Raw genomic sequence first — 27950 nt, forward strand, 5'->3', positions numbered from 1 at the left:
TAACTGTACGTATGATACATTCAGTTTGAGAATTTTCCTTTAATGTTCCATTGTAATACTGTAAATTTTGAGTGACGACATTCCAGGTCTCCTTCCTTATGCTGTGTAGTTTTAAAAAAGCAGAGCACTTCCACTGACTTTGGTTTATGTTGGCTGCTTGGTGGTGACTTTGTAAATGACATGACATGCTGCTTCCTTAAAAAAATACTGAATGGCCTTTTCAAATGTGCCTCTCCTTAACTGGAGCAGTCTGCCCATAGTGGTGTGTTGATCGGTGGCTATGAGGGAAGAACAGAAACTGAATTGGAGGTATATCAGTAAAATTATAATCATGTTTTTGTACATATGTGAAATATGTGAAGCCTCTTTTGTTTGGTAGAAACGTCCACTTTTTTCCTAGACATTATTGTTCAAAGGCAATATAATTTAATTAAAAAGTGTATTTTTGTGAAATAAGTCTCTTACTAGCTAGAGATTGAGTCCAGCATTATATTATCCAGGTACCAATGAATCATAATATGGTCAAATTATGTAAAATACCTAGCATGACTAATGTAAATAACAATAGCTTCACAAGAGCTATTTGGTGCCATCTGTGATTAAATATCCTCTAGGTAAATAACACTGCTTTTCGACTCACTATAAACATTTTGAATTTATCTGGAAATATCGGCCAAGAACCTGATCTACCTTATACTGATATTCATATGTGTAACATTCAACTGCTTTCAATATTGTTGACAGATTGTATTTTCTTCATCCTTCAGCATATGTCCTGTGGCTTTTCTCTGTAGTTGTTATAGTGATTGCAGCACAGGTATGTTGCCCTTGCACCGCAGTTTGTTTCCCTGAAGGTCATGTCATTTAAAAAAAAATAAACTGATTTATCAGATTTTGTCAAATCAGTTAGAAATACATGAAATGTGCTGCTGTTGTGCAACAGGTATTTTTGAACACATAATTCAACTATTTTTGAAACAAACAAATGGCAAAAAGACTTCAAGTCAATGCACTGATAGAAAAAGCAACTTTGCTTGCATCTGCAGCAGTTGAGGTATAAGGAATGGAACTGTTGATCTGTATGATCCCTGATGAGTTATAATCATTATTAGTTGTGTATCTTTTAGGTTATATTTAGGGAAAATATATCATGTTCAATTTGAGTTATGTTGGGTACAGCTTACATCTACTGTACTGTGTTTGTGTGTGTGTGTGTGTGTGTGTGTGTGTGTGTGTGTGTGTGTGTGTGTGTGTGTGTGTGTGTGTGTGTGTGTGTGTATGTGTGTGTATGTGTGTGTGTGTGCATTTATGAGTGTAAATAGTGAACATATCAAAGCTGGTATAAGTGGACATTTGGATTACATGAATGCATTATCTCGTCTTGTGGAAGTGATAAATTCATCTACTGTTGCTCCGTACTTGGCATAAAGGATCCCATATACCTGCTACTGTGTGTGTGCGTGTGTGCGTGTGTGCGTGAGTGTGTGCGCGCGCCAGCGGGTATGTATGTGAAAACTTGCATGTATGTGGCATTTTTTGTGTGTGTTCAAATTTGTTATTTTATTGTAAAAATTATCAAGCGGAAAATGATGGCAATATTTTGATTTTTGTTGTGGAAACGTGAATGTATCACTCTTGTATGTTCTGTTCACCCATTTGGTGGAGGTGATCAAATGTTGACATTAAATCTGTGTGTATTACTGTGAAAAGTCTGACAGTCATTGGATGACAGAGCTGTATGATCAGAAGTCAATTGAAGAACATATTTGCCAAATAATGCCATCTTAATAATGTTCGAAAGTGAAACAGCAGGAGATAAAAAGTGTGCTGCTTTTGAACATATATAAATACAATAAAGTCATGTTGTCTAGCAAACTTTGCTATGTATTGTCTTAATGACCAGCACAACAAAGCTCACAACGTGATATTTGTCTCCTACAATTTAAGGAATACAATGCGAGAAAAATATGCATTAATACGGAGTTGAAAATCATTATTTTAAAACAAATTACTAATTTTATGTGGGCATAAACAAATAGATAATCAAAATTTCAACTTGCTGTAATTGCATTTTCTTGGAGATTATTTGTACTTTCAGGTACATTTCACAAACTAATCATACTACCCTGCAATGACCTTACTTAAAAATATTTTGTTAAGCGTCTGTTCAAACTACTTTAAAGATACTGGTTTAATCTTATGGGGCATTTATGCGGCTTTAAAACTTACAATTTATGAAAAACACTATCTTACTTAATCTGCAGTTATGGACATTCACAGAACAGAACATGTATGAGCATACTATATTAATACATTTCAGAATAACTGCCACGTTAGAGCAAATCCAGATCCAGAAACATACAGTTCACTCTTATTTCGATGGAAACTTGAATTATAATGTTGAAGCAATGCTTCCACCTTGTGGCTCCACTCGAGGATTTAAATTGCAACCTCCAGCTTGCATCCATTCATCTTCCCCCATCTTCAGAGAACCTACCAACTTAACGAAGTCAAACAACCAATATCACACATTTTCCTGATTATAACTCCGCTTGTATCATCCGAGGACACCAAAACAAGACAAATTCATTATGATACAAAATGTGCACAAGTAAACCTCCCTGGTGTTGTTATAATTATGTGATATACTGGAAGTGGTGGGTGTTTTTCTAGTGTGATTCTGACCAGTATCAATAGACAACGACCACCGTGATCCCTGACAAGCTGTGATCCGGAAGGGAGGGAATTGAGGCGATGTGACGTCACATAAAGGCTGCTGTGAAAGCGGGGCCGCTCGACCCTATGTGACGTATGTGTTCTCTGGCCACGAGCCTTCGCGACTGAGACACACGGGTGCGAGTGACGCACTTCATAAACGCTTGATATATACAAATTTCTAAAATTAAAAACGGGTAGCGTAGTGGTGTCTGTTATGCAGTGAATATTATTAGGTGTTTTTTTTATATATATAAAAAACAGATAATGCAATTTAATTGTATTTTTACAGTAACGGTGAATGACGCAGGAGCTACGTCCGGCCATCGGGTGGCGCAGCACAACATAGTCCAGTCTCTGTCCCGTCAAACAGTTGATCTCATTAGAACACACCAGCGACGCCTCGGTCAGGAGTCAAGTCGAAGAGGCGCACACACGATGGGGATTTTCCACCTCAAGTGACAGCTGGGTGATTTCGTGACACCTCTGAGGCCAGGATTTTTCTTTTAAAAAATTACTGAAATTAGTTAGCTCTTCTTGTGTTTTTTGGCAGAATTTTCTGTGAAGAGCGGCATATCACTGGCTGGCTGCTGTGACGTTAATTGAAGTTTTTTTCAAGTTAGTTCAGCCGAACACGCTTGCTGGAGGAAGCCGGGCAGAATGTATCATGAAGAAGCCGCTGGCTTACTAAAGCCACGCTATGGAAGTAAGTAGCACCACCACTTCCAAACGGTTTGTATGCTTCTTATCCGTCGGTGGTACACGGGTTTTTTTTTCAGCCAACCTTGTGGAAGGAACGATAGAATAGTGGGGACTTAAAAGTAAAGAAAGTCTCCTCGAAGTGATGGCTGATGAGCAACAGGGAACACCTGTTGCTCATCAGTTATGCGCTGCTCAACAGCAAGTTAGAGTGTGTGTGTGTATAAAGTAAATCTATGAATAAAATTTTAGCTTTTAACTACTTTAAAGTGTTCGTCTTTGTCCAAATTGTGTGTTGGATCTTAAAAACCCGGTGTATTTTTCCATCTGTCGGGCTCATGATCAACCCTGAAGGTTTTTATCTGCTATTTATTTAATTGTGCAAGCTGGCATATCAAGATCCACACATAAGGTCTTTTCTCACAGGTTAACTATTAACTCTGATTTTGCTGCAGTACAGAAATCTATAACAGACTGAGTGAGTTGAGAATGTAACCGAGCCGAGCTCACAGATTTTTATGTAGAGAATGAACCAAAACACATGTAATACCTTTAGTTTTCAGTAAGAGATCACAGGCATGTTATCTCTTCAGTCAAACAAGATTGGTTCAAAGGTCCTCTGTTAAAGAGATAACACTAAATGCACTGTATGATCATGCATTTTTGTTTGGTTTTCCCCCCAGCTTTCTGATTTAGTCCTTTGAATGTCTCAACCAAGACTGCATTGTTCACCCCACAGACACATGGAATGGCATATCTGGAGAGAAACAACTCAGATTTGAATGCCTGTCTTTACAGGTTCTTTAATTTGGTGCTACACTGTTATGACAGACTAAAGTAACCCTTTGCGATCTGCCAATTAATATTGTTACCCCTCATGAGGGTTGTAGGACAAAGTCATTCTTGTAGGTTTTAAATACAGCTCAAGTCAACTTTAGATCAAGTGTTTTTTTTCAAGTGAGACGCAATGACCAGCACACACACGCGCACACACACACACACTTTTAGCATGAATATCCTGCAGCTAAACAGCATGAGTCATTAACATTGAGCCAATAACTCAGGTCCCATGATCCTGTGACACAGTAAAGCAACAACTCATCCTGAAAGTTAAATATAATACTTAGTGCAAGAGCATGGACAGGCATTTCCAGGAAGTGTGTGAGTATTCAGTTGAGGTTGTGAATAATAGCTGCAGAGGGGTGTTTTCTGCTGTAGAAAACTGCATCCTCTTCAGCATCCTAAATTGGGATCCCCAATATGTTTGGATTGGTAGATTTCTGGGTTGATTTCTTTTTAACCTTAAACTCATCTACAAAGTTTAAGAATAATCTAAGTAGAATATGCTATGAACAGAAAACAACACTACAATACATTCAGATGCATGCTTTGGCTCACTCATTCAATAGGATTATATTGTTCAGGTTAATCAATCACTAGGTTTAACCAATTTAACCTGGCGCTCAAGGAGGCCGTAATGATCACACAACCACCCAATGAAACTACAACCGATAAACTCTACCAAGCAAGGCTTTCCATTTGAAAAAAGCTTCCAGACTACTCTAACACAAAACAGTGATCTTTTCCTAAAATGAGCCCCTGAGAGTGAGTGTAGCCCTTCAACCAGGCAGCTATAAGGGGATTTGATTGGATTAGAATGAGATTGTGTAGAGAACCCCTTTAGCTACAGGTAAGTCAAGCCCCAGCAGAAGTCAGTTGTCAAAAGGAGACCCCAACTGAGACCATTTTGATGGGGCAGTTCATTGAAGCATGGGGTGCATAACAACTCCATAAGGTGGTGTAAACCCCTTAAGTTTGCACTTTTTAAAAGAAGATATATGAGTGCTCTGGAATTCCGTGATTTGTCAAGTATGAGTTTCATCAGACTGAGTGTAATCATAAATATGCTTAAAATGTAGGCACCTCAGCTGGACTAGAGTTTGAAGACATTACAACTCATCAGTTGATTCTACTGCAATGTTTTCTGAACACTGAATATGTATCTGTATTATCCTGGCAGGACGGGAAATGATGCAGTTACTGAAGTAGAAATTAAACATATATGATTGCTTATGGTTGGTAGTTGCTTTTTTTTTAAAATCCAATTACAGTGTAAGCCTTTTCCCCTTTTGATAACAGAAAAAAACAAAAAAGTAAGCAACTGTTGTGGGGCCAGTGACAATATCCAACAGGATGAAAACAATGTGTATATGATGTAATATTGAAACTTCTGGCATTTATTTTTACAGCTATTCAAGATGATGAGAGGCTGTCAGCAGAGGAGATGGATGAGAGACGACGACAGAACATCGCCTATGAGTACCTGTGTCACTTGGAAGAAGCCAAACGGTGAGATGGCCTAACTAAGGTGATGGGAATATTGTAGGAAAAAAAATCCCAATGACCAGTGGAGCTTAATGGCCTTTGATGGCTAAAACAATCACATTGCAATAATTAAGCACAATTTTATGAGTTGAATTTGTTTTACCTCTAATGCAAGCTGAAGTAAAAAGCAGCTGGGTGCAAATATGTGAACAAAGTGATGCTTATATGTGAGATCCTTGTGAGTGAGATTAATGTTTGCTGTGGCTTTAATGGCAGGTAAAGACAGAATGAGCAAGTACACAAGATAATGATGTGACACTGCAAACAGTCATGAAGATGGGAGGGGTATGAATTTGTGGAAAGTGTGTGTGTTTTTCCCTTCTGCCTTTGACAGCTCTCCTCCCTGAAACACTCCAACTGAATTCTCTTTAAAATATTGCTTGCTTTCCACTGTAACTTGCAAATCTTAATTCTCCATAGTAAACATTGTGAAATGTTTCTTCTGAGTTGTACAAGTAAAGTTAAACCACTTCCTGTCTTTTTTGACAAGGATGACATCTATGCATCTAAACAGGAAGCTAAATCATGCTACTCAGCCACACCCAGTCCCTCAAACATCAAGTCAGCTATTGGGTTCAGTACCAACAAAGATAATGGTCTGGAACTGGTTATGGTAGATTATTTATTTAAATTTGATCCCTTTGTGCCATGTTGTGATGAACACTAACCAAATAGTCATTTCAATGAGGTTTCAAACATTAAAAAAATCTAGAGCAGTGTGACACATCTCACTCAAATGTTACAGAAATATTAATGCAATGCTTTGATGTAATTTTTTTAATTCATTATTTCAAATGGGATTGTTAGATCCTTCTGCATGAAAATTGTTCTGTTTCTATTGTGTCCTCTGATATCTTTTTCAGGTTGACCTATATATATGTCATATAGCGAATATAGTGCAGGCGCACATCAGTTCTTGAAAGACAAATAAAAAAGCACTTAGGATTCTTCTTTCTAAATGTTTTTATACCAATATGAAGACGCAGATAGATATATGGCATTCCTTTCCTCCATAACTTGCCATGAGTATGTGCCAGATAATTTATTCCAGTATTCTCACAGATTACTTTTCAAGTTACCAGCTGAACCGAGATATCAACTTAGTAAAGACACCTTGAAGTCTACTGCATGTGCTTACTTCACTGGATAATAAGGGTATTTAAAGCAGGTAGGCTAAAGCACATGTGTAGTTTAATGCACCATCAGGACCAAAATTGCATTTTTATTTTAATGTGCTTTCACATTATTATCTTGCTTTGTTGCAATGAAACTGTACAGGGAACACATGCTTTAGTTTCACTTTAGTGTAAGCCTGTCTTCACATTTGAAATACAGTCATTCTAATACTTTTACTCCCCACTGTTTTGGTCTCCTTGTTACTAGTTGTGTTACTGACTGCTGCATTTTTGTCAGTGGTAGAAATGGGACCTCTATTCTGGGAAAGGTGTCAAATTGGATTAGGATTAACTAAGATTTCTAAAGACTGCCATCCAGGGAGAGCATGGGATTAAGTTTTGCTCTTTGGGTCAGGGCTCTGCATTTACTGATAGGCCTCAAAAATTGGAAACACTCTTCTGATTAATCTTCAACTGATGTTCAATTTTCCTAAAATTGCTCACATTTTTTAGCTCAAAATTGAATTTGTCATCAAATGCAGGGTCCTAATTTGCTCAAAAGTATGGCAGTTTGACTCAAGGTAATATAGTCCAAACCGTAAGACAAATCAAGTGATTCATTACAAAAGGACGATTGCATGTGCTGATTGCCTTGTTGTCCTTGGGGCTGATTAATAAGACTGTTAGCATGTGTTATCTAATTTAGTTAAGCTGAACATCAGAGTGTTCTATAGAAAAAAAACAAACAATTTATGATAGTTCAGATAGTTGTGATTGTCCAGCATGATGCTCTACAAACTTGACAATGACAGGAAGGCCTGCATTGGAGGGTCTAAACAGGAGAACTGGTCTGTCCTGCCTCAGGAGACAAAGTCCTCAGATTGTTTTGAATGCAGGAAGTGATGTTTCACAGAAAAGCTTTGTACAAATGCAGGATATTCTTTGTGAGAGTTACCGCTAAAGAGCTTTCATTTACTCTTGCAGTCTAACTTCAGACTGTGCTAGTGCCCTAGCTTTTTTGCTATTAGTAGTTGGTGATTTAAAAACCAAACCGACAACCTGACATTCTCCACTACCAATAGATCATTAACATGATTCAATTGCAAAAGCTGAACTTCAACTAGTAGAGTACAGTTACTATATTTGTAGCAAAAAATGTTATACTTTGCAACAATACTAAACCCCTATAATCAAACATTGGTTTTCAGTTTAGAGAAGTGGTTCTCTTTTACTTAGTTGCGGTCCCACTTGTAGCTTAGTGGTTTCTGTCTTGTGCTACCGCCCTGTATCACTGTCATTCATCCACAATATTGTGTGTAAGTGTTTGTGCCTGTGTGTGTGCGCGTGTGCGTGTGTGTGTGTGTGTGTGTGTGTGTGTGTGTGTGTGTGGAAAGGTTTGAAATGCACAGTACAACAGAAACCCTCATTTTACTTGGAGTGAGAAAAATGGAAATTGCCCTTAAAATGCAAAATAACATAAAAACATATATAACAAACATCTAGATAGTCTGTTTCTATCTTCAGAATGTGCTAAAGTAATTGCCCATGACAGTAGTGATGGTAACAGACACCCGTCACTGAGCTTGTGTTGACAGTGCAGGGTGTTTTCTTTAATTTGCTGACACATATTTTGGCACAATAGATAAAACACTAACACAGCTCTAATTAAGCTAAACAAGATGTGTGTGCATGCGTGTATGTGGGAGGGAAAACTATGTTGCTGAATAAGTCATCACTGAAGAGACTTAATCACTGAACATCCCACAGCATTCTGCTGACCAAAAGGGCCAAACCAATAACGCTACCGCTTTAGGAGAAGAAACATCAAGCTAGTGGTCCATATTCGTAGAGATGTGTTCACTTGGAGCCTATACGATAATGTCGGACATATTATATTGCCACAATACTTCATAATCCTCAAAAATAATTTATCAGACTGCTTTACCCCAATCTCAGGAAATATGTTGGCAGGTATTGTTTGAAATCTGCTGTTAAAATTGAAATTGTAGAGGATGGATAAAGGTCACTGTCAACACATACACTTTCTGTTCTGTTTTTAGTTCTGTTTGTAATACCTCAATTTTCACCACCTGTAGTAATGAAATCAGCTAGAGTCACTGTATGAGACGTTATGAAAGATTGAACACACTTTCTTGCTGGCGTAGATGTCACATACCATTGTTTTTATAGCACGTGTTGAATAACAAAAAAGGAAATTGGGATCCTTGCTCCAAAATTGTTTTTCAAACGTGAGACAAAGAACAAGTCCATGTTCGGTTCATCATTTCAGCCCCCCTTCCGAAAGTGTTAAAGTGTTTTACAATTTTCAGTTCTTCGTGGCCTAAAAGCCACTGAGGAAACCTGTGCTAAATAAAAAATGTTTGGAATTGGTAAGTTAAATATAATGCCATATGTTGATATTTACATGTCAAAATTAACACATTTGTGTGCAGTACCATCAAATAATGTCAACTTATAAGGAAAGAATATAAATAATTATTAAACACAATACTTGAATACTTGAAATAAAGTTGTTCTTATTCTTATATTGCCCGCCATGTTTAATGGATTTTTAAATTTAATGTATGAATTCAAATGAGGGATGAGCCAACCTGCTCTTACCAGATCAGAGTTTCAGATTTTTTTTGGACTAAAATCTGTTGTTGAAACTGTGATAGAATATAGGAAACTGCAAAAGCAAACTTGAATGAGATAAGCTGGAAGGGGGTTGGCTGGAAGAAGTGAAACTTTTGTGTATGTTATACAATCTACAGAAATGTAAAGAGATGGTAAGCATAATTCTCAATGAAATGCTATTCTCAACCATGACCTCATCCTTTCTTTATTTGTTCCATACAACACCAAGCAGTTGATGTTGAGTCACTTTATTTTACCAATGAGACAACGATGTGTTCATCCAGTTTATGTACAATATACACAGGTTATATAGCTGTGGTTATATAGATGATTTTCCTTTTTCAGAATCACAATTTATAAATTAATGCTAGAGATGCTTTTTTAACCTCCTCTGAACTTCATGTATTTTCAGGTGGATGGAGGCCTGCCTTGAGGATGACTTGCCCCCTACCACAGAACTGGAGGAGGGATTGAGGAATGGTGTTCACCTTGGCAAACTTGCAAATTTTTTTGCTCCTAAAATGGTGTCAGAAAAAAGAATTTATGACAGAGATCAGTCCCGTTACAAGGTATGTCCATGTGTTTGTGTAAGTGACCTTGTTCTATTTTTTTCGTTGAATTTTTTTTCACGTAGTATTACCTGGTAAAATCTGGTCAGAAAGCTTTCAACAATTTATACCACAGGAGGCAATTATCAGTTGTAGGTGTTTCATAGGCCTCACATGCCAATTTGATTGAAAAACCTTATTGAAAGGGGAAAAAGGTCATTGTGACACAGGAATCTTGTGGAAAATAGGCTATTGCGCTTTTTTTCTCCCCAATACTAAGTAATTTTCATCACAAACTCTGTTCACAAACTCTAACCTATACTATATACAATATTTTCAGCAATTAAAAATCAACAGTTTAAATTCAAACTTTGTGTTAGAACAGTAAACTGTAGAACTCAAACCTTTCTGTGTTACTTTTCAAGCTTGGCTCTGACTAAATTTAATCCTTGCCACAAATTGAATATGCTCTGTAATCATCATGAGCATATTAAGTGTAAAAACAGGTTCAACGGTTGTTTTTTTGTGACACATTTGACTTTGATTTTTCTCTTATTTCTTGTTACTTTTATATAATGCAATAGTGTTCATGCTTGGTGCTTTAGAAACTGATTTTGTTTGAATATTAATAATCCTTTCATTTTCAGTGCAAAGGGTTGCATTTCAGACACACTGATAACACAGTACAGTGGCTTAGAGCGATGGAGTCGGTTGGTCTACCAAAGGTAAGTGGTTTGCAAGACCAGCACTAACATACTCTATAACACCTTTCTTTTTTTTTGGATGTAATACTTTTGGTTAGTTTGCTGAAGGAAGAGTCAGCAAAGTTTTTCCATTAAGCTTTTATCAAACTTAGTAACATGATCTGGCTTTTTAACTTTCTATCTGGTTTCGCTCTCTCTCTCTCACTTACACTCTCTGTCAAAATGTTTCTGTACTTGCATACCTGTGTACCTGTGGCTTTTAGAATCTCAGACAGAAACCTAAACCCAGCTACAAAAGTTTATAATCACCAAGGATAGTGGAGAGTGGTTGTGTTCATGCTCTACTTTTTTATCTTCACCAGAGCTTCCTGGTGATGATCAAGTGATATGAATAAAACATATGTAATATAACCTACCTGAAATTTTTAGAGCCGCAGTCAACTGTTCACCACAATCAGTAAATCCCTGATCCTGACCTTTATTTCTATCATGTAATTAAAAAAAAATGATTATCAAATGACCAACTCTCGCAAACTATCAGAAAAGATAAGCCATCAATGTCCTCAAATCATAGATCGACAACTCTATCCTTGTAGCCATTAAAAAAAAGGGCACATGAAATTATAATGAGGGTGGGGCAGTGCTCACAGTATTAACCTTGGTACATTATTTATGAAATGAGTTATGAAAGACTTCTCAGAGGCTTACTTGGAAATAAAGATAGATCTTATTGATAGTTATTTACCTCCATTGCATTGTAATATTTTCAGCACAAGTTTCATTTACCAGATTTTGGGACCTGAGTCTTGCTTTTTATCCTCCTCAAATTTCTCATACAGATTTCAGTGCCTTAAAATATTAAGAAACATTATGATAGTACTTTTGACTTACTGAGCAGAATAGACACAACATTAAAAGAAGAGACTAATATCATGTTTTTTTTATTTTTTTTATTTCAGATATTCTATCCTGAAACAACAGACGTGTATGATCGCAAAAACATGCCTAAGGTGGTATACTGCATACATGCACTGAGGTAAGCTTCAAATGGCTTCCAAAACTTGGTATTTTAAATTTGTACTGCTGTCACTCTGTTTACTTCAGACAGCAAATGTGCTCACTCATTTTTGTAATCTTTTGTTTGTTCGGTGACAAAGTACATGCCACTGCATCCTGTGTTCTCCTGATCCTGCCACACCCTTTTGCTTCAGTTAATTTCAGTTTAGTTAAAAATGCTTAAAATAAGATAAAAGCCAGTGATGCATGTAGCTCAGTGTGGAGTGCACGCTTCGCATGTGTGAGTTCCTGGGTGACAGTGAACTGGAGAAATAACTGATACGGCAAAGCAGTTTAGACATGGTTCCAGAATTACTGTATATGTACACAGCAAAGAGGCAATATTGTTACTCATATTTTGTCTCATAATTATTCTAGAATTACTTTTTATTTATTTGGTATAGCTTTGAATTAATGGAAATGTGGCTTCATCCTTCAACGTATTTCTCATGTCAGGATTTGATTGAATGGTAAAAACTGTCTCCAAAAGGTGTTATTAGTTACTAATTAAAATAAATAACAATAAAAATGTAATCGGTTCATTCAGTGGTGTTTCAGGACTTAATTAATTAGTTAGCTACACTTTGACTACAAATAGTGCTGGAAAAGAGGGGATTTCTCTGAACGGGTCAGTATGGGCCAAACTCAGATTTTGGGAGTTGTTTTGAGAGCTCCCTGAATTGTTGTCTTTATTGTAGTGTTTTTGTCAGGGCCCTTTGAGAATTTATTTCCTTCCCTCTTTATGCACACACGTGCTCTTCCTTCCTGCAAGTCCAGACTATATCCCTGAACGGCGAAGCAAATACTCTGCTTCCCAAGCTTGCACATGAGGCCAAATGTTCCGTCAAAATGCACATGCAGTGTTTTGGTGGTGGTGGGGATAAGAAAACCTAATCAAATAATACGAGGTTAGAGTTGTAAGCCTGAATTCATACACTGGTAAAATTAAAAAAAAATGTAGACTATCATTTGGACAAGGCTCGTAGCTTGGAGCTAGTCAGCTGATATTTGTTTGTCACCCTTGTGGCTTATAATACACCACTTAAATCAACTTCTGTCACTTGTTTTTCTATCCCAAGATTCAGTCAGTCCCCAATGAAAATGTGTGTTTTTAGTGTCCCATTAACAGTGTGTCTACACACACTCTCAAAGTTGAGATCATTCAGTTATATACTTTTAATGGTATGATCAGAGCAGCTCTGATGCCTACCATGCCTTCAGCATGTATAATTCATTAGCCCTTATCAGGTACCTTCGGTAAGATGAAAGTTTTATAAGGTTTCCCAGTGAGGTGCCACTCACCCAAAAACCTTGAGTCAGTAGCACCCTCCTGTGGTTAAAGTATGACATAGGCGAGAATAGGAAGACAAAAAGGTGGGTCAAAAATGGAGAGCATCCTATTATAGGTGGTTTCACAATAGCTGTCTGTATCTACAATATTTCATATGCCTCTCATTGCTTCTCGGTGTTCCCTGAGTAGTTGTATTAGTCTAAAAAACTGTTTTATTTTAGCTTATACCTGTACAAACTGGGAATTGCTCCACAAATCCAGGACCTGCTTGGAAAAGTGGCCTTTACAGGTAAGACCCGTTGGCACATTTACACTGAAAATATTTGATGGCAAAAAAACAACTCCTTCTCAGGACCATCGTTTGCATGTAATTTGATATATCAATTTTCAAAGATTACAGCAATCCAGTATGCTGTTTAAGTTAACTTGCTGAATGAAAATATAAAGAAAATGATAATACATAGCTCTTATGAGATGAGCTGCATATTTCTTTTACTTATCCCATTCTCAAATTCCCCAACTTTCTTCTGTTGGTCTGTATTTTTCTGCCAGAGGAAGAGATTAGTAACATGAGGAGTGAGCTGGAGAAGTATGGTATTCAAATGCCAGCTTTCAGTAAAATTGGTGGCATCCTTGCCAATGAGCTCTCAGTTGATGAAGCTGCTTGTAAGTCCTATGATCGACTATGTATTCAGTATGGGTTAGGGTTAGGGTTGAACAACATTATAATATTTGTTAACTCTATTTTTCATAGTACATGCTGCTGTTATTGCCATCAATGAGGCAGTTGATAGAGGTCAGGCATCTGTGACAATGGAAGCCCTTGATAATTCCAATGCCATGCTAAGAAACACACAGGAAGCTCTGGCCCAAGACTACCAAGACATGCTGAGCAAGGCCAAGATCCATAAGCAGGAGCAGTCTTCAGTCAAGGTGAGAGGCCTGCTGAATTTTTGAATGACTGTTGAGTATTTTTGTCTCTGTTAAACTGCATATCACTATCTTGAGTCCTTTTCTTAGTTGGCTCCTTAGCCATTTCATCTAATCATTTTCTCATTCTCTCTGCTTTTACATGCAACATGTTAATATTTAATTTCATATTTCAACCTCATTTATAGAGGTAGGCAATGTAAGGTGTACAATGCTTCCACTATTGTCACTTTTCTATGTCGTTATCTACTCCCATTTCAAGATAGGGCCCTATCTTTTAATGAAACTTAAAATGTAACAAGTATTGTTTCTCCTTATCTTTTTACTTCCCATGTTAGTTCTGCCTTATTTCCCAGCATATTTTTTTCTCTAGGGAATATAATTATGTAAACGTGATTGACGCTGTTTTAAATTGTAATGCTCAATACAGACAACTTCAGGAGCTAGAAAATGCCTGCATTGAGGCCTTGAAAGGTTTGCGTCTGTTGATTCCCAACCATAGGCCTTGCCAACACATTCCAGCTGCTGCAGTGTCAACTTTACGTCAACAAACACTAACACTTTGCGCCACCCTCCACCTTATCTCATTAATACTGTGCACACTTGAGCATTCGTTTTTTAAAACAATGGTTAAAATGTGAAATGTAAAACATATCTACACGTCACTTCTTCTTCTTCTTCTTCTTCCGGCTTTTCCCGTCAGGGGTCGCCACAGCGAGTCAACCCTCTCCATCTAACCCTATTCTCTGTATCTTCCTCTCTCACACCAGCTACCTTCATATCCTCTCTCACTACGTCCATAAATCTTCTCTTTGGTCTTCCTCGAGACCTATTGCCTGGCAATAGGTCTCGAGGAATATCTCGAATATCTACACGTCACTGAGAGAGAATAAAACAACAAATGAAACCGTAAAATATGAAATGTGTTATTCAATACTGTATATATTTTAATGTGTTTCTCTGTAGCACTCATCGATTTCTAAAGAGGAGAGGGATGTTTATGAGGAGTTGTTGACTCAACAGGAAATACAGAGCTGTATTGATATTGTCAACAGTGAGTACAGTACCATGTTCATAACCACGCCTCCTTCGCCTGTTACAGTGGGTGGTACATAAAAACACAATAAACATACTGTGTAGTAACATCGTGTATTTAAAAAAAAAAAAAAAAATCCTTTAATTTTTCCCTATCTGTAGTTCAGACAGCAGTTGGAGATGTTAATCAAGCTGTGCGCACCGAGAATGAAGCTGCTCTGTTGGCTGCACTGAGACTTGATGCTCTTGCCTTGTTGAGTGTTCAGGATGCAAATTCCCTCTGGTACCTGGAACATTTTACCACCTATTGCCAGCACAAATCTAAGGTATACTAATCTGAGTTTTTCCCAAACCTGGCTTTTTTTGAAATAAATCAAAGAGTAGGTTACCTTCTGTATATATTTTCTTTTTTTTTTTGCACTAAATGAACTAGTTGCACACATGGTGCCTGATTAACCAGTTGAAACACAGGTGATTGTTGTGTTTATGTAGGATAATATTACATGCAGCAAGTTTGAGTAAAATAGCTTAAGTTCTCATCACTGTAACTCAAGCTGTAATATAAACATCAAGATTAGTTTTCCTGCACTAAACCACCACGAATAAACATAAAACTGGCATTGTGGCACCTACATTATTCTGCATTTTTATTATCTATAGGAGGGAAGCAAAGCCATGATGGTGGACAAAGAGGAAATCCAGAGAGTTGTCAGCTCTTGCAATGATTTTGCTGAGGCAGAAAAAAGAAGTGAGTAGCATCTTAGTCATTGATATTCACCGAGTCCTTCATATCAGTTGAAAATAAAATTCGAGTGCACTGAAAATATTGTCAAATATATGCAAAGAATGTCTTGTGTATCCCAGTATTCATAACTGTTTTTAATGGCTATGTGTTAGTGTTTTAGTTTCATATACAGATGTACTTACAAAACTGAATTTGGGTTGCTTCATATTTTTACTGTGCTCATTTACTTTTTTTATCAGAACTTGAAGCAGTGGTAGCAATCAATACTGCCATTCGTCTTGGTAATGCTCTGGAAACTGTGGAAGAGCTCATGAATCCTGAGGCACAACTACCAATTGTCTATCAAACAGCTGCCAATCTCTATCAAGCTGAACTATTCAGTTTGCAGCTACAAGGCGGGCGGGTAACATATTACAAATATCAAAATGTTGCATTCTATGCAGTGTCAATCCAAGGATTTAAAAAAGCTGTCCAATAACGGGTTGGCAAGTGCTACCCATGCACTGTAATAAAATTCCACCCATGTGTGATTCATTAATTTGATTTTTAGTCTGGCTTGAGCCACGATGAACTGAGTGTGGCTGTGGAGATGCTGTCTGCTGTTGCTGTGCTTAATGAGGTGCTGGACACCAGAGATCCCCAGGCTGTTATTGAGCAGCTAACAGACTCACCACTGGGCTTCACAAACATGGACCAAGACAACCTCAACAGGTAAAAAATAGAAGTGATTGCGGATTACTGTATAATTTTTTTTAAAAAAAGCATTCGCTATTCATACAAATAAATGTTAAAAACCCTAATTTCAATTGGGGAGCTGATCAGTGAGACTATAATCACCTGTTTGACATACATTTCCCCTCTGGTAATTTCTTTGATATCTGGAGATCTGCCTAATAAATCAGCTTTTATATACTAAGTTCTGCTAATTATTTCAATTTACTTTATTTAGTTTTCAAATGTGTCATGGAATTGAAGTTATGATGGAACAGTATGCTTTAAACATTGAATTAATTGATATTTACCATAAATAATACATTAATTACGCTACTGAGATATGAATTATTCAGTAGGATTTTCCCTTTAGGTGCATTAACTTTAGCTTCACTTTATCTCTCAGGTATGCAGACACTCTTATCAAGGAGCGGGTTGAGACTCTTGCCAATGATCAAGAGTTTCTTACTTGGAATGATGTCCAAAAGTGCATTGACACAGTCAATGTTCAGGTCCAAGAAGAGCATGAACGTAAGAGTGTTTTCAAATGGCAATTGTTTAAGTATTGTACTGATATAGATTAAAACAAGATTATCAATCAAACATTCTAAAGCCATGCTGTAGGTAATTATTCCCTTGACATAACAATTTATAAAAAGAAAGTTATATATGAAAAATCTTTAAATATAAAACCTTTCTCATCTTTTCCTCCAGGTATCATAGCAATTGCTGAGATAAATGAGGCCCTAACTTCTGGAGATCATCATCAGACACTTGCAGCTTTGCTTCTTCCTACAGCCAAGTTGAAAGGAGTCAAACCAGCCACGTCCAAACATTATCATGATGTTCTACAGCACACCGTGAAACTTATCCGCAAGGTATTATTGTTTTTTGTTTGATTCATTTATTAGGATTTATGCCAAAAGACACTCCTCTTATCCTCCGAATCAGATGCATTAAAAAGTCTGTGTTAGTTTCATTATTTACCAGTATTTATGACTCGGATTTTTGTTTTGTGAATGACTTTTTTTCATGAATGACAATAGTTATGGAATAAAGTTAAATTTAAGTTCGGGTTCAATCTGCAGATAACAAGCAAATTGAAAATGTCAAAAAAAAAAAAAATAGAGATCTGAAAGATCTACATCATCACTCTAACAAGAACAAACTGAAGACCGAATCACAATTCTTACCATGCTGATATTTTACACAGACAGTCTGTACATTCCTGTTATTATAATGTAAAATATTTGAAAATAATATTCGCAGAAAATGTTATCTTGGAATTTTGATACCTAAGTCCAGTTTGAACTGCTATAACATTGTCTATGGTTTTACTTCCCTGCTGTGCAGCAGTGTGGCATCTTTGGTGTGCTCAGGCAATCAGCTGCTAATCATAAAAACAAGACTGAGGTATCCAGATTAATAAATCGAAGATAATGCTGAGGTTTTACAAATAAGCAAACAACTAATCCTAGCAACTACAGAAGCAGCAAAGGCACCGGGCTACCCTGTAGTGTATGTACAGTTTTTCATCCCCATTGGAAAAGAAGCAGATGTCGTGTGTAATGTACAGAATGCCACTGGGCAATAAAAATCAGAAACATGGTGAAAACTATCGTACTGACCCTGCTTAAGGGTCTCCAGTCACAGCCAGATTACCCTAGGTGATGTACCATTGCCACATGTGCATATATGCAAATCAGAAATGGGGCAATAAGGCCCATACAAACCAGTATCAGCCTGTATTAACGGGGTATCACATTAGATTACAAAATTAGATAAAATATTATTTTCAATAAGCTCACTAATCATCATGGTGAATTGTCAGTCCTACCATTAGACGAATGAGAAGCCCTGGTAAAAAGTGTCACTTTGAGTTGTAGAACTTATGAGGATTGCTGGATTTTTCTAATAAGTCAATAAATGTTCTTTACTAATGAAACTTGCTATGTAGCATCTCTGTAGTGCTACAGTGCAGCTTGTTCAATGATACTCTAGACCGTTGTCAATATTTTTTTAAATCCAGGGCATTTTGTGTTTACAGTGCAATGAACGTCCTTCATGTCCAGGCTTGAACACTGCATTACCCCTGTTTGTGTCCTGAAGAACCCACTGGCTCACATTTGTTTGTGGGCATAGCTTGTGGGTTTAAAACCCGTCACATTATCACTTGCTTCTCATTTGTTTATATTCTATATAAAGTTTATATTTTCACTGGTAACTTTCTCTTCTTTAATTAGGTAAAGTCCCAGCTATGGACCTGAAGAATCATTATGCGTTTTTGGATTGTTGCAACACTAACTTTTGCTCCATTGTAGCTAGCTCATAATATACGCGACTATGCTGGCAGGGAAACCATCAGAAAAATTAGGCTAATTTTAGGCTGCTTATTGTGTTTAACAGTGACTTCCTTCCTGATGTTTCTTGTGGTTCCAACCAACTCTCTGACGATGTTATCGAACATGAGCCTGACAATAAATGCAGATGCCAGATTAGATAAACATTTTTTGTGTAAATAAATCTTTATGCTCTTTCACTTAGAGTATTTGAGTTGGACTAAATAAGTTTCTAAATGGCACGCCATACAATTGTAATTGCAATTCTAACATTTGTCCTAACACTGTATTACCATAAAGGCACGCACACAGAAATAAAAATAGATATACTGTGTTACTGTGAACTTAATAATTTTATCTTGATATTGAAATTATGAATAATCAGGGATTTTAGTGCTTTATATAATTATGTAAGGTGTTAGTATTATCATTATCACATAATATCTTTAATTGCAGAGTTCTGGAGATGAGTCTGCTGTACTGTGGCTGGACCAAATTCAAGATGGCATAGTCTTGGCCAACCAGGATGATGAAGGGGCTCTCACTTGTATGTACAATTCACGAATTCAAACTCATTCATTTTAACCATATTTAACAATAACCGATTTGAATCAAGCTTACATATAAACACAGAGAGCAGAATTAAAACTTAATTTAGCATTTTCAAAGGATCTTTGTTATGTTAAAAATTGCTTAGTCTGGCAAATGATGATCATAAGTTTTTTCAGCTACACATGATTGACTGCCTCAATATACGAGCAAGCGATGTAAAGGTTTGACCATTAGATGGTCTTACCTATTTACAAAAAATCTTCTATTTTGCCCCAGACTACAATATTGTCTCTCTTGGTGGATTACTGTCTACTTTTCAGATCTGACTTCTTAACAGATTGTCAAAACTTTCATACATTTTGTTAGTGGCTGGAGCAGTAGCTGAGATAAATAAGGCCGTTGTAGAGGGGGACCCCCAAAATACACTTGTGGCTTTGCAGTCACCAAGTGCAGGACTAAAAGCTGTGATTTCTGAATGTGCTGAGACATACCAGGCTGAATTGGCTCACAGACAGACCAACAGTTTGACTAAAGGTAAATTTAGTTTTGTCAATGTTCTCCTCAGAATAAAGCTTAGAAAATCAATTTATTTGATTTAATTTGAAAACAATTTCTCTGCTTTTATCAGGTAGTACTGATAGTGTGTGGGTGAAACATTGTATCAAGGACATATATGACTATTACTATAACCTGGAAACTGAGCAAGGAACCTGGGAGGAGCCAGAAAGCTTTGAACACAATAGTTCTCAGCTCAGTAAAGAGGAAATCCAGGTACTATTCATTTATTCCTTCATGCATTAACTAAATTGTTTACCTGATCAGTTTATGATTAACTTCAATGTGGTTTTGGACCAACTGGTACTCCTATCTTTCAGGGTGTCATTGGCTCTGTTACTGCAGAGTACAACAGAGAGCAGTTATGGTTGGCCAATGAGTCCATGGTTGTCCAGCTTCAGGCAAGAATCAGAGGATTTCTGGTCAGGAGGATGCATGTTCAGAGAATGGAATATCTGCGCCAGCAAGAACCACACATAATCAAACTGCAGGTAGTAAATAATACCACATTTGCTTGTGGGATGGTGGTTGGTGGGTCGTTCACATTAACTTTTCTGATCCCTGATAGTCTTTTATTTGTAATTGACTGATCAATGGAAAAGTCCCTATTACATTCAATTTCCTAGTATTCTTAATTTGTGCAGTTACTGTATCTGATATGTATTATAATGTATCTTTATAATACTCTGGATTGGTACAAACTTCAGGTTGATTGAAGCTAACGGTGTCTTTCTTTTAATCATGTTTTTGTATTTTACAGGCTTGCTGGAAAAGCTACAGACAGAGAAGAATGTATAAGGACAGATTGAATTTACTTAAAAAAAATGTTGTGTCTGTTGTCAAGGTGATTGTCTCTCATGATAAATAGGCAAAATCTAAGCATTGAGAAAGAAAAATATAAAGTCAATTAAGACAACCTCCATCTTAATTGTTCAATACAAAAACATCATTATAGATCCAGTCTCTGGTGAAAATGTGGAAAGCCAAGCGTAAATACAATCAGAGGTTGCAGTATTTCAAAGATCATGTGAGTAGTTTTCAAATCAAGTCGCATCAATAAAAAGTTTCTGCTTCCATGTCATCTTCCATGTCATTCAAGTCTTGCTGTTCCTTTTCTATGTAGGAGAAGGAAATTGTGACAATCCAAGCTTTTCTAAAGGCAAACAAAGCCAGAGATGACTACAGGACCCTCAGTGAGTCAAAATTCCCATCTCTAGAGCTGGGATCTTATACATTTCCTAAATTGGGATTGATCGTTTTCAAGGCTAATATATGATATTCTTAAAACAAATTACAAGTGGTAAATTGTTACAGTGGTAAATGTTATGAATAGGTTTTAAAAATGATTTGCGCTTGTAACTATTGTAATATAAATTTGCATATTTTTTCAAATTAGCTCGGTATCTGTTAATGGCTATTTGCAACTGCAAGTGTAACATCAGACGTTTCTTTTTTTCGTACTTGTTCGTGTTTTAAAACTTAGCTGGGGCAAAAGACCCTCCCCTGTCAGTGGTACGTAAATTTGTACACTTGCTGGAGCAGAACACCACAGATCTGCAGGAAGAGCAGGACATGACACGTCTTAAAGAAGAAGTGGTGACCAAAATCCGCTCCAATCAGCAGATGGAAAAAGATTTGAACCTAATGGATATAAAGATTGGATTGCTGGTGAAGAACAGGATCACTCTGCAAGTTAGTTGTTTTTGCTTTCATATGTTCAGGAAAATTAAAAGGTTTCAGTAACATTCAACATTAATTTTATGTAATACATACTTTTGGTCAGAACACATACTTCATAAGCATAATTATGGATAAAGGTTGCCAAGACCATAAAAATCTATTAGATGTCTTATCTTTATACTGTACACCTAAAAAAAAAAACCTCACCGTAATTAACTTTGTTTCATTGTGAAGGATGTTGTGTCCCACAATAAGAAGATGAAGAACATGAAAAGCAAGACGAATAAAGATGACCCGACATTGGGAGACAGACTAGGTATTAAGGGCTTAAGTAAAGGCAAACGAAGGAAACTGGAGGCGTACCAGCATCTTTTTTACTTACTGCAGGTAAAACATTTTATCTATTTACTGATGATACCTTATATAGGATTCATGTGATATGTTTATTTCCTCTTGTCACAATTTCTTTTTTTTTTTTTTTTTTTTAGACCAACCCATCCTATTTGGCCAAACTAATTTTCCAGATGCCCCAGAACAAGTCCACAAAATTTATGGACACAGTGATCTTTACTCTGTACAACTACGCATCCAACCAAAGAGAGGAATACCTGTTGTTGAAACTCTTCAAAACTGCTCTGGAGGAGGAAATAAAGTGAGGACAGCAACTGTGGTCAATCCAGCGCTATAGCCTCAGGTCTACACCTTCCTCAGTTAATTCATGTAATGTTGTTGTAATTCCAATATGCATTCTGAGTCTAGGTCAAAAGTAGACCAAATCCAGGACATTGTGACCGGGAATCCAACAGTTATTAAGATGGTGGTGAGCTTCAACCGAGGTGCACGAGGTCACAACACACTAAGACAGCTCCTTGCTCCTGTGGTCAAGGAAATCATTGAAGACAAGAATCTGGGCATCAACACCAATCCTGTGGATGTTTACAAAGCATGGGTCAATCAGCTGGAGACAGCTACTGGGGAGGCAAGGTAGTGAGCATAATTGGTCATAAAACCACTGCTGTTAATAATGGTACTTTTTTGGTAAGTCAAGGGGTTGCATTTTAGTTTTGATAACATAATTGTCATTTCAGTATTGTATTTAAACAACTAGTATGTTTAAAGGGCTTTCAAATTGTTCTACACATTTTCCTAAGATCTAAGGTATAACTATTGTGATTTTTGAATTGAGGGTGTTTAAGGAATTAGCCTGAGCTCATAACTATGAATATGATTGTTGTCTTAAAAGAGAAATGGTTTGACTTTATTTTAGATTTCACTGATTAGGCTGTATGTGTATGACTCTTAACACTGATTCTTTATCAGTGCGCTGTCAAATAATTACAAAATTTCTATTTAGTTAAGTTAGCTAGTTGTGTTTAATTGATTAACAGTACCAGTTTCTTCTTTTCAACCATCAGAGTTGATTTGAGTGAAAAAAAAAACAAACAAACAAACCCAGTCACATACAAATGTTTGTCCTCTGTTATGCCTCAGCAAGCTGCCTTATGAAGTGACTCCTGAGCAGGCCATGTCACATGAGGAAGTACGCAAGAGGCTGGAGGCATCCAGCCTGGCACTTAGGTCTGCAACAGATAAGGTCTTAAACTCCATTGTGTCATCCCTGGATAATATCCCGTAAGTTTTGTTACCTGGTAAAAAATAGTGTGCAATCCAAATTGTGACGTCTGTTATATCTTGCTGGTTAGATTACATCTGTGAGTATGATTTTGAAGACAGTGGATGTTAAATGCAGTCATATATTCTGTATAGCCAAAATTTTAAGAGGAACAGGCATCTTTTGTGGGTTTCAAATTGTGGTCAAGATGATATACCCCCCTCTTTCAGACATTTGAATTAAAACAATAAAAGCAAATGGGGAGAGAATGGAAAAATACAACATAAATCTCAAGAAGAGTTTTATTGGAGGGACCTTGCTTCAAAAGCAGTTATAACAATGTATAGAACAATATGTCCACCAATTTAAGACCAAAATGTATACCAGTATTTATATACTGTAACTGATATAGGAGTAGACACGATGGCATTATTTTAAGGAGCCTTGTATTCTACCACATTATTAAAGATGTTTTCATAATAAATATAGTTTCACATTCAATTTGTCATTCGTATGCGAAAGGATTTGTAGGACTTTAACATGTCTATCACACTTTTTAAATGTCTCGAATCAATCAAGAAATTAATTGCTGATAATCCACTTGAGCTCTGACATCATTTACAGTGAAATATTTTAAATGAATGAACATATTTAAATAAAACACGGTTGTCTTCATAGCAGTAATTCTGTTTGTGTAAAGTAAATTATGTACTTTTACAAGTCAGGATTGCAGTTATTGATCGTATTGCAACTTAAAATACAGGTACGGTTTTAAAAGTCAAATAAATTTAAATCAACTAGAATATCATCTTGGTGTCAGGAGCTTGCCCTGTACCACTCGACAATCACATAGTGCATGTTGCATTTATGTTTTCCACCAATGTTTTTTGTTTTGCATGTAGTTATGGCATGAGATACATAGCGAAAGTTTTGAAAAACAGTCTCCATGAGAAGTTTCCGGATGCATCAGAGGAGGAGCTGATGAAGGTAGATTTACTTTGAAGCACGGCGCCTGCAGTAATCCCCATGATTTCTCCATGATACACTTACTAGATTGTTGGTGGCTGACATTGTGAAGTCCTGGTGTTTAATGATAACTTTGCCTGTTCTTTCTTTTGCAGATTGTTGGAAACCTGCTTTACTACCGCTATATGAATCCAGCCATCGTAGCTCCTGATGGTTTCGATATCATTGATATGTCAGCAGGAGGGCAGCTTCATGTAGACCAGCGTCGCAACCTTGGATCTGTGGCAAAGATGCTTCAGCATGCTGCTGCTAATAAGTTGTTTGAGGGCGAGAATGCACATATGACGCCACTGAACAATTACATATCGCAGACATATGAAAAGTTTAGGTAAGACAGGTGAAGATATTAAATTTTGATCGATCCAGTTTGTTTGTTAGTCTTTAGTTCAGAAACACTCAAATAAAGTAAATCAATTAAACTTAAACTTTGCTTTAGTATAGCCCAGTCAAAGGTAAAGGCCCAGTGAGATGTTCAGTTACTGCCTGGTCTGTTATATTTGAAATTATGCAGTGTCCCTTGGTTAGTACATGAAATAAGACTGCAGCTTGATTTGTGTCTTCTACCAACAGTTTCTGGTATTCTTGTCTTCCAGAGTATTTTTCCAGTCAGCCTGTGATGTCCCTGAACCTGAAGAGAAGTTTAATGTTGATGAATATTCGGATATGGTGACACTAAGCAAGCCAATAATCTATATATCAATAGAGGAGATCATCAATACACATTCTGTAAGTCTTTACTATGTAATTTGTCAATCAATTTCCCCTCTGTTTGAATGTCCTTTAATGTCATGCAACTATTTTTTTTAAAAACAAACAGCAAATAATGCATACAGTTGTTTAGGGGTGATTGATGTGCTGAATCACTAACAGTCCATGTTCAGCTTGTAAATTGTTTTCATTTATTTTACTTAATGATTTAGTTTTTTTAGTATTACTACAGATCTAGTAGTGCTCCAGTTGTAGTATGATACTGTGTATTGGTGCTTTCTGTGCTAAACTACCCATTTGAGGAGACACCATTGCTACTTCTAAATAACCTGTTTCAACAAACATAAAAAAATAGTCCAAAATATAGATAAAGCTCAAGCTTTTATGTATTTTTTTTCTTCACTATCTTAAAACTATTCCAACATATTTATTTTTATTACACTTCCCATTCCAGTTAAATCACACCCATTACTGGCAGTTTGGATGTGTTTTTGCTGGGGTTGTCACCTTTTGTCCATTTCTCATGCTTATCACCATTTCTCAGGGTGGATTTTTTTCTTTTTTGTTTTTTCATCATCAGCTTTGGCTATTTTTCAATTTACAAGAAATGTCCATCGAAAGGAAATAGTGGTGCGCACACCAGTTGCTTAACACAATTTTTCCCATTTGTCAGCAGTATCTTTTACCACTTTTTTGGTTTGTTTTTCACATTGTACTACCAGCAAATAAATTAAATTAGCATTTTATGGCCTGAAGTTTCTTAACCTTATGCACATAGAAAAAGTATGTGTGATGTATACATGACATTTCTGTATATAATTTTATCAATAAACAAAACTGATCAGTCGTACTGAAGTTTTGTACCAACAGAAACTTGATGAATGCCATAGTTTTCACTGAGGGAATGCAAAAAGATAGAGATTTTCAACGGATAAGCGTATGGCTTGTTTATTAGAACCTGGTATAGGTTTTTTCCAGACTAGTAGATTTTTAATATTTTTGTATGAGATTAATTATTGTTATAATATATGTATCCTGTGGTGTCTGAATTGTATTTTATTTTTTAAATACTGAATGTTATAACAATGATAAAATAAGTGACGTGATTATTAAGGGGCCTATAGTGTAGAGAAATAGAAAACTAGTAATCAACCTCTATCATACTAATGTGCACGCAAGGTTATATTCTTATATTCAAGGTTATATTCTTATCACATGACTTGTACATACTGATTTGTGCCCTGAAATCATGTAGAAGTTAAAAAAAAAAATCAGAATATTGAATACGCATTATACAGAGTTTATCATGGCCATTAGGGCGCCAAGATTAAAATTTGTGTACTCTCCTCGATTCAGCAGTACACATTTCAGACAATGAACATAACACACACACACACACACACACACACACATATATATATATATATATATATATATATATATATATATATATATATATATATATAAAATACAGCTAATTAGCTAATACAGCTAATTCTGTTATGGTTAATGCAATTTTGTTTTTTTGTTGTTTTTTTTTTTGTTCAATTTTCAATGTTCAATTCTATGTTCCACCAGAGGGAGTTCAAGTTCTTTCAGCCATCCTATGATCTTTTGAGTTAGATTTTAAAATGTAATTTATCCGCTTTGAGCTGGGAAAAGGGGGAAAAAGAATGGTGTTCAGAAAAAACCTCAGCACCTGGTATGAGGTTTATTTCCTATTTTTCTCTGAATTTCTGCTTTCTAGCAACAAGACAATTTTAAAGGCCACATTTACTTTGTGGTCCACAAATTAAATGCAATTTGTTGACCATACCATTAATGTTTAACTAAACAAGACATGTAAACGAGCATGCTGTCTAATTTCATAGTTTTGGAAAGAAAGAATAGACAGTGCATTGAGACAGTGGTTACACTTTTAAAAACCCAGTTCACTAAGAGATTTTTATTCATTGATATTCAGTCAACTTAAAAGTCCAATAGTGAATAGGAACACAATAACATAAGGGTTATATTTTAACTGGGTCTGACTATGTGCTCTGGCCATATAATGATGATTAAAGCATTACAAGAGAGTGGATTTTACTTTCCGGTGAAACCATGTCCATCATCCTAAATTCTGCTGTGCTGTTAATCTTCACTGTTTCTTTCCTTATGTCACAACATCATATCAAGCATGACTCTTAACATGATTAATAACAGACTGATCTACTCTGTATTTACTTAGCTGCTTTTGGAACATCTGGAGGCCATTTCACCAGACCATAATGACCTGCTGCATGAGCTTCTGCAGGACCTAGGCGACATTCCTGATGTTGAGACTTTGCTTGGTGAATTAAAGTTCAAGCTTTACATTTATGATGAAATAAGTGTTCAAAATTTGAATCTGTTTATGCTATTGCTTAAGCAGGTCAACATGAATATCAAGCTGACATTAGCATGTGTCTACAACTTCAATACAGGTGAGGGAGCCACCCCTTCAAATGACCCAAACAGAGAAAGTGTTCTTAGCCAGCTGGCCAAGACTGAGATCTCCCTCCACCTTACCAGCAAGTTTGAGCTGCTAGAAGGAGATGATAAAGACTTGAAGACTCTGATGACAAAGTGAGTTTTTTTTTTTTTGTTTCAGGATCAAGATCAAATGGTTCACCTCACATATTTTACAGGCCTTACAAGCTTTGTTTTGCAGACATTTGACTCTTTTTAGAATTCTAGTAAAAACAACAAAAGAATGATGTCATGGATACATCTAATGGGCAGTGCCAGTGTATATCATTCTCAGCATTTGTCTCTCCTATGTGTGTGTTTGCCCATCATCCATTGGTGTTTCTTTTTTATCTTGCACATTAATCATCTCCTGTCCAAACAGGAAGAGTTTTAATGGCCTGAGTTATCTCTCCTATAAAC

General features: G+C 36.5%; 1 protein-coding gene across 1 annotated transcript in view; it reads left to right on the forward strand.

Annotated features, from left to right (window-relative positions):
* Positions 1–3119: 3119 nt before the first annotated feature.
* Positions 3120–27950, forward strand: part of iqgap2 (IQ motif containing GTPase activating protein 2) — a 28381-nt gene continuing 3550 nt past the window's right edge. The window contains exons 1-32 of the mRNA XM_086174211.1: positions 3120–3421; positions 5664–5763; positions 9964–10120; positions 10747–10824; positions 11763–11839; positions 13372–13439; positions 13703–13816; positions 13905–14083; positions 15047–15134; positions 15278–15441; positions 15776–15863; positions 16100–16263; positions 16411–16571; positions 16978–17102; positions 17286–17449; positions 19367–19457; positions 19829–19996; positions 20091–20233; positions 20338–20508; positions 20778–20861; positions 20973–21044; positions 21141–21210; positions 21501–21709; positions 21932–22084; positions 22186–22349; positions 22457–22681; positions 23189–23329; positions 24212–24296; positions 24431–24663; positions 24929–25061; positions 27271–27373; positions 27506–27647. Of these exons, the coding sequence (XP_086030337.1) occupies positions 3376–3421; positions 5664–5763; positions 9964–10120; positions 10747–10824; positions 11763–11839; positions 13372–13439; positions 13703–13816; positions 13905–14083; positions 15047–15134; positions 15278–15441; positions 15776–15863; positions 16100–16263; positions 16411–16571; positions 16978–17102; positions 17286–17449; positions 19367–19457; positions 19829–19996; positions 20091–20233; positions 20338–20508; positions 20778–20861; positions 20973–21044; positions 21141–21210; positions 21501–21709; positions 21932–22084; positions 22186–22349; positions 22457–22681; positions 23189–23329; positions 24212–24296; positions 24431–24663; positions 24929–25061; positions 27271–27373; positions 27506–27647 (4160 nt within the window). The 5' untranslated portion in view covers positions 3120–3375. The remainder of the gene's footprint in view (positions 3422–5663; positions 5764–9963; positions 10121–10746; positions 10825–11762; positions 11840–13371; positions 13440–13702; positions 13817–13904; positions 14084–15046; positions 15135–15277; positions 15442–15775; positions 15864–16099; positions 16264–16410; positions 16572–16977; positions 17103–17285; positions 17450–19366; positions 19458–19828; positions 19997–20090; positions 20234–20337; positions 20509–20777; positions 20862–20972; positions 21045–21140; positions 21211–21500; positions 21710–21931; positions 22085–22185; positions 22350–22456; positions 22682–23188; positions 23330–24211; positions 24297–24430; positions 24664–24928; positions 25062–27270; positions 27374–27505; positions 27648–27950) is intronic.

Source organism: Fistularia commersonii, chromosome 26 (assembly GCF_037954325.1).
Source record: "Fistularia commersonii isolate RoL2024-O1a breed Wild chromosome 26, RoL_Fcom_v1.0, whole genome shotgun sequence".
Classification (NCBI taxonomy): Eukaryota; Metazoa; Chordata; class Actinopteri; order Syngnathiformes; family Fistulariidae; genus Fistularia; species Fistularia commersonii.